At 61.6% G+C, this 12100-nt stretch overlaps 1 protein-coding gene across 1 annotated transcript in view; it reads left to right on the top strand.

Moving 5' to 3' along the window:
• Positions 1–12100, top strand: part of CSMD1 (CUB and Sushi multiple domains 1) — a 1048987-nt gene that overhangs the window by 840728 nt on the left and 196159 nt on the right. Inside the window, exons 13-14 of the mRNA XM_080662039.1 lie at positions 9274–9456; positions 11160–11486. Of these exons, the coding sequence (XP_080518165.1) occupies positions 9274–9456; positions 11160–11486 (510 nt within the window). The remainder of the gene's footprint in view (positions 1–9273; positions 9457–11159; positions 11487–12100) is intronic.

The raw sequence follows: 12100 nt of genomic DNA on the forward strand, positions 1-12100 counted from the left end.
TGAAGGGCTCCGGGGTGGTGAGCGTTTGGACGCACAGGCTGGACAGAGCCGACGGTCCAGTGTGGGGGCCTCGTCCCCCTGCTGTGTGTGTAGACCAGGGGTGGGCAAACTTTTTGACTTGAGGGCCACAATGGGTTCTTAAACTGGACCGGAGGGCTGGAACAAAAGCATGGATGGAGTGTTTGTGTGAACTAATATAAATTCAAAGTAAAGGAGCGGAGGGGAGAGCAAGAGAACCGGATAGAACAGCCGGATCCGGCCCGCGGGCCGTAGTTTGCCCACGGCTGGTGTAGACAGACAGACAGACAGACCGCCAGGAAGATGGACAGACCCATCGCAGATGAGCCTTCTGCTCTCCACCTCCTGTGGCCCCTTGCTCGGTGTGGACTCTTCCTCAACCCGTGGAATCGCAGGTGCTCAGGGCCTACGGGGAGCTGAAGGCGGGGGTGCGACTGAGCCCATGACCCTCGCTGGTCCCTCGGGAAGGTGACCCCGCGGCCCCACCCGGGGACTGGGAGGCGACAGGCCCTGGGAGCAGCCAGACAGGAGCGTGCCTGTTGGAGGAACAGGGGTTCCCAGAGTCCCGGGGACGGGGACGGGGGATGGGCCAACGCTGCGTGAGATGCTCCCGGCAACCTTCCGCTATCCCGCGTGGATTCCGGGGAATGGCAGCGACGTACCCAGCCGGTTTTCTTACTGTCCCAGGCGATGTGGCCTCCTTCCTAATGTGGATTTGGGAGGAAATTGAGGGCTGATGCACGTCTCTGAGCCTGGGCCCTGCTGGGTGACGGAGGTGGGGGTGTGTCAGAGGCGGGCGGGGGGCAGCCCGGGGGCAGGACGCCGGCAGAGCGCATGGGGCCAGGTGCCCTCGCCGATGCCACCAGAAGTTCTGGAGCTGGATGACCCGTCCATGTCCCCGGATCGCAGCGGGGAGCTGGTCTCGGTGCCACTGACCATCGATGTGGGCGGCCCCCGGGCCCCGGCGAGAGGCACAGCGTGGTGATGGGACCCCGACAGCCAGGCGGGCGCAGAGCAGCTCTGTTCCTACGAGTAAACGTGGAAACGGCCCAGAGGCCCTGGGACCTGCGATGGTGGAAGAAACAGACGTGGCCCATCCCTCCCGTGGCGTCGTTTTCAGCAGGAAAAAGGGCATCGCTATTGTTCCCACAACAACGGGGCGCCTCTGAGAGCTGAGCCGACGCAGGGAAGCTAGTCCCCCCCACCCCCCCGCTGCGTGTCGGGCCGTGTGAGGTGACAGGGCGCGGGGCTGGACGGAGATGGATGCGCAGTGCCGGGTCCCGGAGGGGGGCTGGGAAGAAGCAGGTGGGGGTCACGGGCTGATGGGCTCGGTCTGTTTCCATATCCATATCAAGTGGCCGATGCCCCCTCGGGGGACCGGGGGACGGTTACGGGGATCTCTCTGTATCAGCTCTACCGCTTCAGGCGATCCGACGATTATCTCAAAATACAAAACTTAATTGAAAATGATAAAACCCCATCCTAACTCGCTACCAAACCACAGATGGACACTAAACGTTCACCCATTTCCAATCTCCACCTCGGTGACCCTTCTCTTTAGTGAGTTCTTGTGTTTAATTCTTACAAGGGTTGGGGGGGGAGCTTGCTTTTATTTTAGAAATAAGGTTCAATGAGCTGCATCTGATGGGAGCGGGTGGCAGCCTGGGCAAGGTCCCGCTTTTCACTGGCCTTTTACTCGTATTATTAAGTAAAAGGATTACCCGGCCGGCGTGGCTCCGTGGTTGAGCCTCGACTTATGAACCAGGAGGTCGGGGTTTGAATCCCGGTCAGGGCACAGGCCCAGGTTGCAGCTGGATCCCCCGTGGGGGGCGTGCAGGAGGCAGCCGATCCATGACTCACGCTCATCACTGATGTTTCTCTCTCTCTCCCTCTCCCTTCCTCTCTGGAGCCAATAAGAACATATTGAGAAAACAGGAAGTAAAGGCATGCATGCTGTCCACAGACTGTAACTGTGTGCGCTGCCAGAGGTCCAGGACGCGAGGGACCCTTGCAGGGGGGATCGGGGCGGCCGGCCCCCTGGCCCGTGGCGGGCGGCGGGCGGCGGGGGGCGGGGGGGTGCTTCCTCTCCGGGATTTCTCTGGCGGCTTTATTTTATTTTTTTTAAATATATTTTGTTGATTTTTTTACAGAGAGGAAGGGAGAGGGATAGAGAGTTAGAAACATCGATGAGAGAGAAGCATCGATCAGCTGCCTCCTGCACACCTCCTACTGGGGATGTGCCTGCAACCAAGGTACGTGCCCTTGACCGGAATCGAACCTGGGACCCTTCAGTCCGCAGGCCGACGCTCTATCCACTGAGCCACACCGGTTTCGGCATCTCCGGCGGCTTTAGAAGCTGCGGGGCTGACGCTACCTCCATGGTCCCCCTGGAACAAAGGTTTGCTTAACCTTATCTGCGGATTACACGGCCTGGCGCGTTCAGCCTGGAGAAGCCAGCACTGTGAGCACTGGCATAGCGTTTCGGATGAAAGCAAATGCTGCCGCTCAGAGGAAATGTCCTCCTTGGGGGACGGACCCCCGGGGCGGGGTGGACGGGCGGAGGAGACCCTGTCATCAGGTGCGCATCTCGTCCTCCATCAGCGATGGGCTTAGACAGGGCTGCGGGGAGCAGCCCCAGGGGGACCTCGGTGAGTTCCCCCTGAACAATGACAGCCTAGATTCGTGGTCGGCAAACTGCGGCTCGCGAGCCACATGCGGCTCTTCAACCCCTGGAGTGTGGCTCTTCCACAAAAGACCACGGCCTGGGCGAGTCTATGTTGAAGAAGTGGTGTTAGAAGAAGTTTAAGTTTAAAAAATGTGGCTCTCCAAAGAGATTTCCATCGTTGTGCTGTTGGTGTTTGGCTCTGTGGACGAATGAGTTTGCCGACCACTGAGCTAGATCCACGCAACCGCGTTGGCTTTGCCCTCCCTGCCAGGGGCTCAGGCCTGGAAAACCAGTTTGCACTTCCATCGCGGGAGCTTTCTGATGCGTGACGAGTGCCGTCTGGGCGGAGAATTCGGCTCCAGCCCGGAAGCAGGACCCCGCACCCCGGCTGCATCCAGGCTTCTGTCTGCTCCCCTTCTTTCCTCTGGGGTCAGCCTCACTGACGTTTCTAAGGAGCGACACCTCCAGTGGCCAGTAAAGGGATGACTGGATGACTGTCCAGCCTGCTCCTGGTTCCCAGGGCTGAGCCCCGCCTCCGGCTCTGCCCCACCTTTGTTGCCTGCGCCCCGCTCCTCCTCGCTCTGACAGCTGGAAGCCTGTTCCCTGTCTCCGCGTCTGTCTCCACTGGTGTGTTGGTCCATGTTGTTCCTGCGACGCCACTCCCGGGTGGCTCCCAGGCCTCCCTTGGTGGGAAGCAGGGGCAGGCTCTGTCCCTGCGCCTGAGAGGGGACCGTGGGTCCCGGAGGGAAGCTGGCCCAGGACCTTCACAGGGGAGGTGCTGCCCATCTGGTCCCCGGGCCCCCCCCACCAGCTGAGGCCACCAGAGGCGGGGCCAGGACCAGGGCAGGGGCCACTGGCCACCCCAGCCCGTCTCCCTGCCCAGGACGTGGACAGTAAGAATCTGCTCGGACCTGTTCTTAGGGATGAAGTAAAAGCCAGTGACCCCCAGCCAGGGTCGCCGGGTGGCTGGAGCATCGGCCCCCTCACTGAAGGGCCACGGGTTCCCTTCCGCGTCAAGGGCACGTACCTGGGCTGCAGGTTCGATACCCAGCCCAGGTCGGAGCACGTGCGGGAGGCAGCCCATCGATGTGTCTCTCTCACGTCGATGTTTCTCTCTCTCCCGCCCTCCCTTCCACTCTCTCTAAAAATCCACGGGAAAAATGTCCTCCGGTGAGGATTCACAAAAAAGAAGAGAACTTGTAAAAAGCCAATGCAAACCGCAGTTTAGCTCCAGACCGGAAAGACAGAGGTGGGGCGTTCGCCATGGCTGGTCCCGGGACGGCTGAGTGGCTGCCGAGCCGACACCCGGGGACGCCCATCCTGTCTGCTCAGGCACCCGCGGGTGGCCTTGCCAGAGGTGATGCAGGCGGCTCCGCAGGGGTCCCAGCGCTCATTAGGGAAGATTCTGAGAAAGAGAGGCCCCTCCCCACCCCGACCACACCAAGGCCCACACCACAGGCCTCCACCACAAACAGAATCCAGATCCTCGATTTAGGAACAAAGGGGAGGTAAGGACGCCTGCTGTTTCCTTAATTCCGAGCTGGGGAAGCAGAAGGAATGCCACAGGAAACAGAAGAAGGAGGTGGCGCGGGGGAGGCCCTGTCGAGGGTCAGAAATCCGGGGAATAAAGCGGAAGACCTCGGAACCAATAGAAAAGTAACTTCATCTTTTTAGAAAGTAAGTGTTTATTGATCTCGGAGAGGAAGGGAGAGGGAGAGAGAGAGACCTTTATGAGAGAGAAGCATCCATTGGCCGCCTCCCGCACGCCCCACACTAGGGATTGAGCTCGCAACCCAGGCCTGTGCCCTGCCTGGGAATTGAACCTTGACCTCCTGGTTCATAGGTCAACGCCCACCACAGAGCCACACCGGCCGGGCTCATGGAACCTTCATCAGGTCCTCGGCGTCCCCGTCTCCAAACGCAGCCCACAGGGGTCCGGGTCCCGGCACGGGAGTGGGGAGGGGACGCCGTTCTGTCGGTGGCCGCCCTGAGCATTGCCCACGAGCAGTTACTTCAGGGCTGTGGCCCCAGATGCATGCCGTGCCAGGCAGCCTCTGTGGTGCCCGTGGAGGGCAGAGCCGTATGCCAGCAGGAAGTGGCACGGCCTGGGCAGAGATGCCCAACCAGTGCACACGCTGGCAGCCGGCACGCCCGGCCAGCTGGGCGCGGGGCCGGACGAAGCGGAGCCGGGCTCCGAGCTCCGATAATTGGATCATACGTGCCCAGTGTCCTGCCTCGTTGAAGAGCGACGTCGGCAAAGGCAGCCGGGAGCATGGTGAGCCGTGCACAGCGAGGTCCGCTCCCGCCCGGCAGGGCCCTCGTAACGCGGGTGCCACGGCATCCGTCGCAGGGCGGCCACGGAACACTGGCCTCCAGCGCTGAACTGGCCGCCACCGCGGCAGGAGGAGCGGAGGAAAGGCAGGCGGGGGTGGCGGCTGTGGGTCTCCAGGTGCGGGACCCGTCCGTCTCCCTCGTGGAACCTCTGGAGGAAGCGGTGGGTTCGTGTTCGAGGCCTGAGAACTAAGCGTGTGCAGGGCTGGGGAAGGGAGAGCTTTCCCTTTGTACGTACTGTCTTCGGAGGAAAAACGGTGGACGACAGAGCCAGGACGTTATTAAACCCGCTCTCCAGTTTCTAAAGTTAAAAGCGCCCCCCCCTTAAGTACACCCCGTTTCCTCTTCCTTCGGGACGGCCGTGCACGTGGGCTCAGAAGCCGGGAGACGCGCAGGCCTGGGAGCTGGCAGGTTGGAGGGCACCTGCACCTCAGAGGCCGGGGCTGCTGGCTCTTCGGCAGAAACCGGAAAGAGCGGCGACCGAGAAGCTGGCGTGCCCCCCTCCCCGCCCCCCGTCCCCACTCCGCTCAGCATGCTCTCCCTTCTCGCCACCTCCGTGCCTTCTGGGTGCAAGTCATTGCAGCCACAGTCACATTTGGTCCAAAAAGCATTTTAAATTTCTCTACTGAACTCCCAACGTATGTCCAAAACAACGCAAAGACTCATATTTCCCTTTGTGTTCTGGAAGCTAGCCACAAGACCGCGGGACACGTGCGCCCGGGGCCAGCTGGCCGGCCCACGGACTCAGGTGATGGAGGTGCGCCGGGCGGGCCGGGCGCTTCCCTCTCCGCCGACTGGGCGCTGTGCACCGAGTTCAGTTCATGTCTCACTCTGCCAGCGATTTGGGGCAGGGGCTCCGCATGGGCTGTGCCAATGGCACTTTCATTTGCTTTTCATTTCTCTTTTTTTAATCCTCCCCCGAGGACATTTTCCCATGGGTGTTCAGAGAGCGTGGAAGAGAGACGGGAAGACAGAGAGAAACATCGATGTGAGGGAGACACATGGATGGGTTGCCTCCTGCACGAGCCCTACGGCCCGGGCCGGGGAGGGCTGGCCACCGAGGTGTGTGCCCTTGACCAGAATCGAACCCGGGACCCCTGGGGTCTGCAGGCCGACGCTCTATCCACTGAGCCACACCGGCCAGGGCCAGACATCGCTTTTATTTTTTTTTAAATATATTTTATTGATTTTTTACAGAGAGTAAGGGAGAGGGATAGTTAGAAACATCGATGAGAGAGAAACATCGATCAGCTGCCTCCTGCACACCTCCCACTGGGGATGTGCCCGCAACCAAAGTACATGCCCTTGACCGGAATCGAACCTGGGACCCTTCAGTCCGCAGGCCGACGCTCTATCCACTGAGCCAAACCGGCTAGGGCCAGATATCACTTTTAATTTTTTTTTAAATTTTATTGTTTAAGGCAGTGGTCGGCAAACTCCTGAGTCCGCAGAGCCAAATACCAACAGGACAACGATGGGAATCTCTTTGGAGAGCCACATTTTTTAAACTTAAACTTCTTCTAACGCCAGTTCTTCAACAGAGACTCGCCCAGGCCGTGGTGTTTTGTGGAAGAGCCACCCTCCAGGGGCCAAAGAGCCGCCTGTGGCTGGCGAGCCGCGGTGTGCCGGCCACGGGTGTAAGGTGTTACAAATAGTAGCACAGCTCTCGTGCTCGGTCCTCCCGCCCCCGAGGGCCTGGGCCACTTTTATAGGATGTTTCCGGGTCCTTCCGAGGCCACGGGCGCCGGTTCCTGTCTGTGATGAGCCTGGCCGCGGGCTGGTGTCGATGGCAGAGACGTGGTTCAGGCCTCCAGGGCGTTCGGTTCCAGCCTGGCCCTGCCTGGCTGTGCTCCGTCGAGGGCACAACCTGAACCCCCGCCCTCCTCCAGGAGGGGCCACCCGGGGCACTCGGGCCCTGTCACTGAAGGGGCGCCTTCCTCGCTCCACGGCCCCTGCGGTGGGTGACCCGGGAGCCTGTGCCCCGTGCCCGCCTTTGCGTGTTTTCTGTTCCTTGGGCTCTGCTGCTCGAGAAAACAGAGGTGGCCGCACCCCCAGTGGGGTCTGGGTACATGTGACACCGTGAGCCGGCCCCCTTCCCAGCTATCCCACACCTCAGGGTGCAGGCCCTCCCCCCGCGGGGACTGGGCCATCCCTGGATCCACGGGGAGGGGGTGCCCACTCTGTGGCATCTACCTTCAAACCACCCCGAAACCCAGCTCCGAGGCACCCTCCAAACACCCCTAAGGAGAACGTGGTCACAAGGAGGGCAGGTCGCTCCGGAAACCTAAGTCCCAGTGTGCTCTTGACCCTGAAGTTAACTCAGTGCCGGCCTGTGAAGAGCTGCGGGAGGCGGACAGGAGGGCGCGTGGGAGACGCAAAACCATCTGTGGCTGTTCCAACTCACCTTGCACCCGGCCGGTGCGGCTCCGCGGCTGAGCATCGACCTACGACCCAGGAGGTCAGGGTTCGATTCCCGGTCAGGGCACAGGCCCGGGTTGCGGGCTCCATCCCCCGTGTGGGGCGTGCAGGAGGCAGCCGATCCATGACTCTCTCTCATCACTGATGTTTCTCTCTCTCTCCCTCTCCTTTTCTCTCTGATATAAAAATCAATAAATAAATAACCTCCCCCTCCCTTCGCCCTGCGCCGACTCCGCCGCCAGCCCTGCAGATGATCTTTGAAGTGTGTGCTCACCCTGACAGACACCCTGTCCTACCTTCTCCCGCACACTCAGCACAAAACCCCTCCAGCCGCTGCGTGCCTGGCCCTGCCGCTCCCCCCCCCCCCACCGCCTCTTCCCAGGCGTCTCTGCCGCAGGCACTGACCACGGGGGCTGGCCTCTGCCTCGGCCCCCTCCAGCCATGTACGCTGGTCCCTCCTCCTGGTACCAAGCCAAGGTGCCCGCCCGGGCGCTCACGCAGGGAGCCTTGCTGGTCGACAGGGAGTGGTGTGGACTTGCCGCCGCAGGTACCGGGGAAGGCTCACAGCCCAGCTCCGTCCGGGAGGGCGGCCGGCCATGGCCATGGCCTCTGGGTGGCTAGATGCGTGGTGTCCTCCGCGTCGGCGGCCGTTAGCCACTGGGGCTCCTTGTCGAGCTCACCCTGCCTCCAGCCGGGTCTGCAGAACCCGGGGCCCCAGCTGGCCTTCAGCACGGAGCCGGGGGCCCGCCGGCCGGCCACACTCCCTGCCCTCCCCGTTCCCTTTGAGCCCGCCCTGGGCTCGCACACTGGTCTTCCCGGAAATTAGATGCGTTTCAGCTATTTTGCCGTTTCCCTCCAATTAACGTAACCCCAGGAGCGCGTGCATTTTGCCTTCCTCGTCCATGCCCCTCACTTCTGGAGCGGGGCCTGACCCCGCGGACCTTCCGCGAGGAGGTTTCCGGAAGAGCAGCTGGGCTCCCCGGTGGCTGCATCGCGGTTCGCTGGAGGCGGGCGGAGCGCGCTGGGCTTCTTGGCAGCCAGGCCGCGTCCAGGTGCCGGCGATCGGGTTCCCCGGAAGGAGGTCGGCTGCCGCTTGCCTTCTGCTAACCTTCTCCTTACCCGGAGGCCAGACGTGTGCTCATTGTCTCCTAGCTGAGCGCTGGCCGCGTGAAAGGAGGGAGGTTCAGAGGCCCTGCTGACTGAGACGCTCAGGGCGAGCGGGCCCTCCCTCTCACCCACCCGGACTGCTGCCGTGAGAGCCGCCCGCATTAGAGCAAGACGGGGCCTGCACTTCGGGGCGGCGGCCGTGGGCGACGAGCAGGCAGCATGCGGCCGGGAGGGCTCGCGCACCGAGTTCATCGTATTGGCATCGTGAGCCCCTCTGTGTAGCCACGTGTGTCCCGGAAGACCATCAGCTAGAACCTTTCTGACGTGTGCGTGGCACCTCCTCCTGGCTCCGTGCCTAAATTGGGCGAATCGAGTCCCCTTGCTAAAACGGTTGATGGAAATAATGTGGAGACCAGCGAGGATCGCCGCGTGGTCATGTGCTCAGCGGTTAAATCAGCCATGGGCAAACTACGGCCCGCGGGCCGGATCCGGCCCGTTCGGCTGTTCTCTCCGGCCCGCGGAGCCGAAAGAGCGGAGGGTTCTCTTGCTCTCCCCTCCGCTCCTTTACTTTGAATTTACATTAGTTCACACAAACACTCCATCCATGCTTTTGTTCCGGCCCTCCGGTCCAGTTTAAGAACCCACTGTGGCCCTCGAGTCAAAAAGTTTGCCCACCCCTGGGTTACACGCTGTCCGTGCGTCTGTGTAACGGCCGTCTGTCCCTCCTTTGGCAGAGATCGAGAAGGGCGGTTGCGGGGACCCCGGCGTCCCTGCCTACGGGCGGCGCACGGGCGGCAGCTTCCTGCACGGAGACACCCTGACCTTCGAGTGCCAGGCGGCCTTCGAGCTGGTGGGCGAGCGCGCCATCACCTGCCAGCGGAACAACCAGTGGTCAGGCAACAAGCCCAGCTGCGTGTGTGAGTGCCCCCGGGGCCCCGGCCGGCGGGGAGCGGCACAGGGGGCGGCGGGGGGGGGGGGCTCCCAGGCCCGGGACAGCCTCACTGAGGGGACCAGCCGCTCTTCACGCCCCGCCCCCGCCTGGTCCCTCACCACACGGCCACCAGCGTCCCCTGTGCCAGTCCGTGCACCTGCGTGTCTGCCAGGAAGACCGTGGTCCCAGCACCGCCCCCAGCAGGCGCCCTGAGCCTGGCGGGCGTCGGGTGGATTCTGCTGACCCCTGCCCGCCGCCTCCTGAGCCAGCTGTTGTGGCAAATGGGAGCTGGTACTTCACAGCCGTTGAAACCAGGGTGCTCTTTGTAACGAAACAGAGCGATGGGAGAAAGTGTAGGTGAAGTTATGTGGGATAAGAACAAAGCGTCCCCCTAGAAATAAATCCAGCGGGTGGTCCCTCCCTAAGAGAAAGATATACAGATACAGGGCGCCCCCCAGAATGTGTGCACACTTTGAGCACTTCCTAATTCCAAGGGGTTCAATCGGAAGAGAAAGAAAGATCGATGGAGCTGTCAGCTGTAAGTGCACATACACTTCTGGGGACACCAAATAGGAAGATTTCTCAGTACACATTCTCTTTTTGGTTTTATTTTATATTCGTTTATTTATCTGTTCATTTTTAAACTAGAGGCCCGGTGCACACAATTTGTGCATTGTGGAGGGAGGGGGGGTCCCCTCAGCCCGGCCTGCACCCTCTTGCAGTCTGGGACCCCTCGGGGGATGTCCTGCTAACGGCTTAGCGGGCCTAAGCCGGAGTCGGACATCCTTAGTGCTGCTGCGGAGGTGGGGGAGGGGGAGGGGGTGAGGCTCCTGCCACGGCCGCTGCACTCACCAACCGTGAGCCCGGCTTCTGGCTGAGTGGGCCCCCCGCCGTGGGAGCGCACTGACCACCAGGGGGCAGCTCCTGCATTGAGCGTCTGCCCCCTGGTGGTCAGTGCGTGTCACAGCAACCGGTTATTCTGCTGTTGGGTGGATTTGCCTATTGGCCTTTTATCATATAGGATCTTTATTGTTGAAGGTATTACATATGCCCCCTCTCCCCCATTGACCTCTTCCAGGCCGCCCCCACCCCGGCCTTCCCCTGAGCTTCGCCGGTCTGCCCCACGCTTCCATGTCTCTGTATGCACAGGACATGTTCTCCCAAGTCATTGTCCCGGGAGGTTTTCAGAGCCTCCACCCAGAACGTGGTCTGATTTCCCACGACACCATTTCTCAAGAGTCACCTGGGACCCATCACACGCGTGGGTAACTTGAGCGACGCCCCTGTGAGTGGGAAGTGACAGCTGGCCTCGAAGCCCGGGTGGAGCCGTGGTCCCGCCCCAGCACGGGCTCCTGAGACACACACGCCTGTTCCGTGTTGATCTCCGCTCTTCCGAAGGCAGAGGCTTCTCGCTAGGAAGGCCGGGGTCGGCCCCACGTCTCAGCCACCTGGACGGGTCACGTCCGAGCCCAGCCTGTGCGGGGGTTCCGCGCCGGCTCGGGTGCACCCCACACAGTGAAATACCCCATTTCCAATTCGGGAAGGAGAAAGCGTGATGGTCTGGAATTAGCCATTCAAGTAGCAGGACGGCCCTCGAGGGACAGGCACGGGTCCCTCCCCCGTCGGCCACCAGCTCCAGGCCCCGGGCCCCGTGGGCGATGGGTGAGCCCTCTCTCTCTCCCCTCACAGTCTCCTGCTTCTTCAACTTCACGGCGGCCTCGGGGGTCATCCTGTCCCCCAACTACCCCGAGGAGTACGGAAACAACATGAACTGCGTGTGGCTCGTCATCGCCGAGCCGGGCAGCCGCGTCCACCTCCTCTTCAACGACTTCGACGTGGAGCCGCAGTTCGACTTCCTGGCGGTCAAGGACGACGGCGGGGCGGACGTAACCGTCCTCGGGACGTTTTCCGGCAACGAGGTGCCCTCCCAGCTGGCCAGCAGCGGGCACGTGGTGCGCCTGGAGTTCCAGTCGGATCACTCCAACACGGGCAGGGGCTTCAACATCACCTACACCAGTGAGTGCCACCAGGACCCCCACTCCTCGCAGCTCAGGGGCGGGGCAGCGGGGGGTGAGCCCAGGGCCAAGCCGCAGCTGCTCTGTGCTTGCTGTTTGCGTTTGCTTTTTAAATGTGTCTTTATGGATGGGGAGAGGAAGGGAGAGGGAGAGAGAGAAGCACCCATGATGGGAGAGTCATCCGTCACTCCCTCCTGCACGCCCCCCGCTGGAGATGGAGCCTGTGACCTGGGCATGCGCCCCGACCGGGAATCAAACCAGTGGCCTCTCGGTGCAGGAGATGATGCTCAACCAACGGCCAGGGCATCTCGGAGGGTTTATAATCGTAATGAACGTCATGAGAACAGCAAAGCGATGTCTCACTATCCCGGGAACCAGAACATACACCTCTCTGTCCACGTTCCTGGCTTGGTCAGCCCTGCAGTAAGGACTGAGTCTCTCACATGTCTCCTCTCTCTTGCCTTCCTTCCTTTCATCCCTCCTTCCCTCTTTCCCTCCCTCCTTCCCTCCCTCCCTCCTTCCCTCCCTCCCTCCTTCCCTCCCTCCTTCCCTCCCTCCCTTCTTCTCATCTATCCATCCATCCTCCTATGCACCCTCCATCCAAAAGAAACAAGA

The sequence above is a fragment of the Plecotus auritus genome, assembly GCF_963455305.1.
Source record: "Plecotus auritus genome assembly, chromosome: 3".
In the NCBI taxonomy this organism is placed as follows: Eukaryota; Metazoa; Chordata; class Mammalia; order Chiroptera; family Vespertilionidae; genus Plecotus; species Plecotus auritus.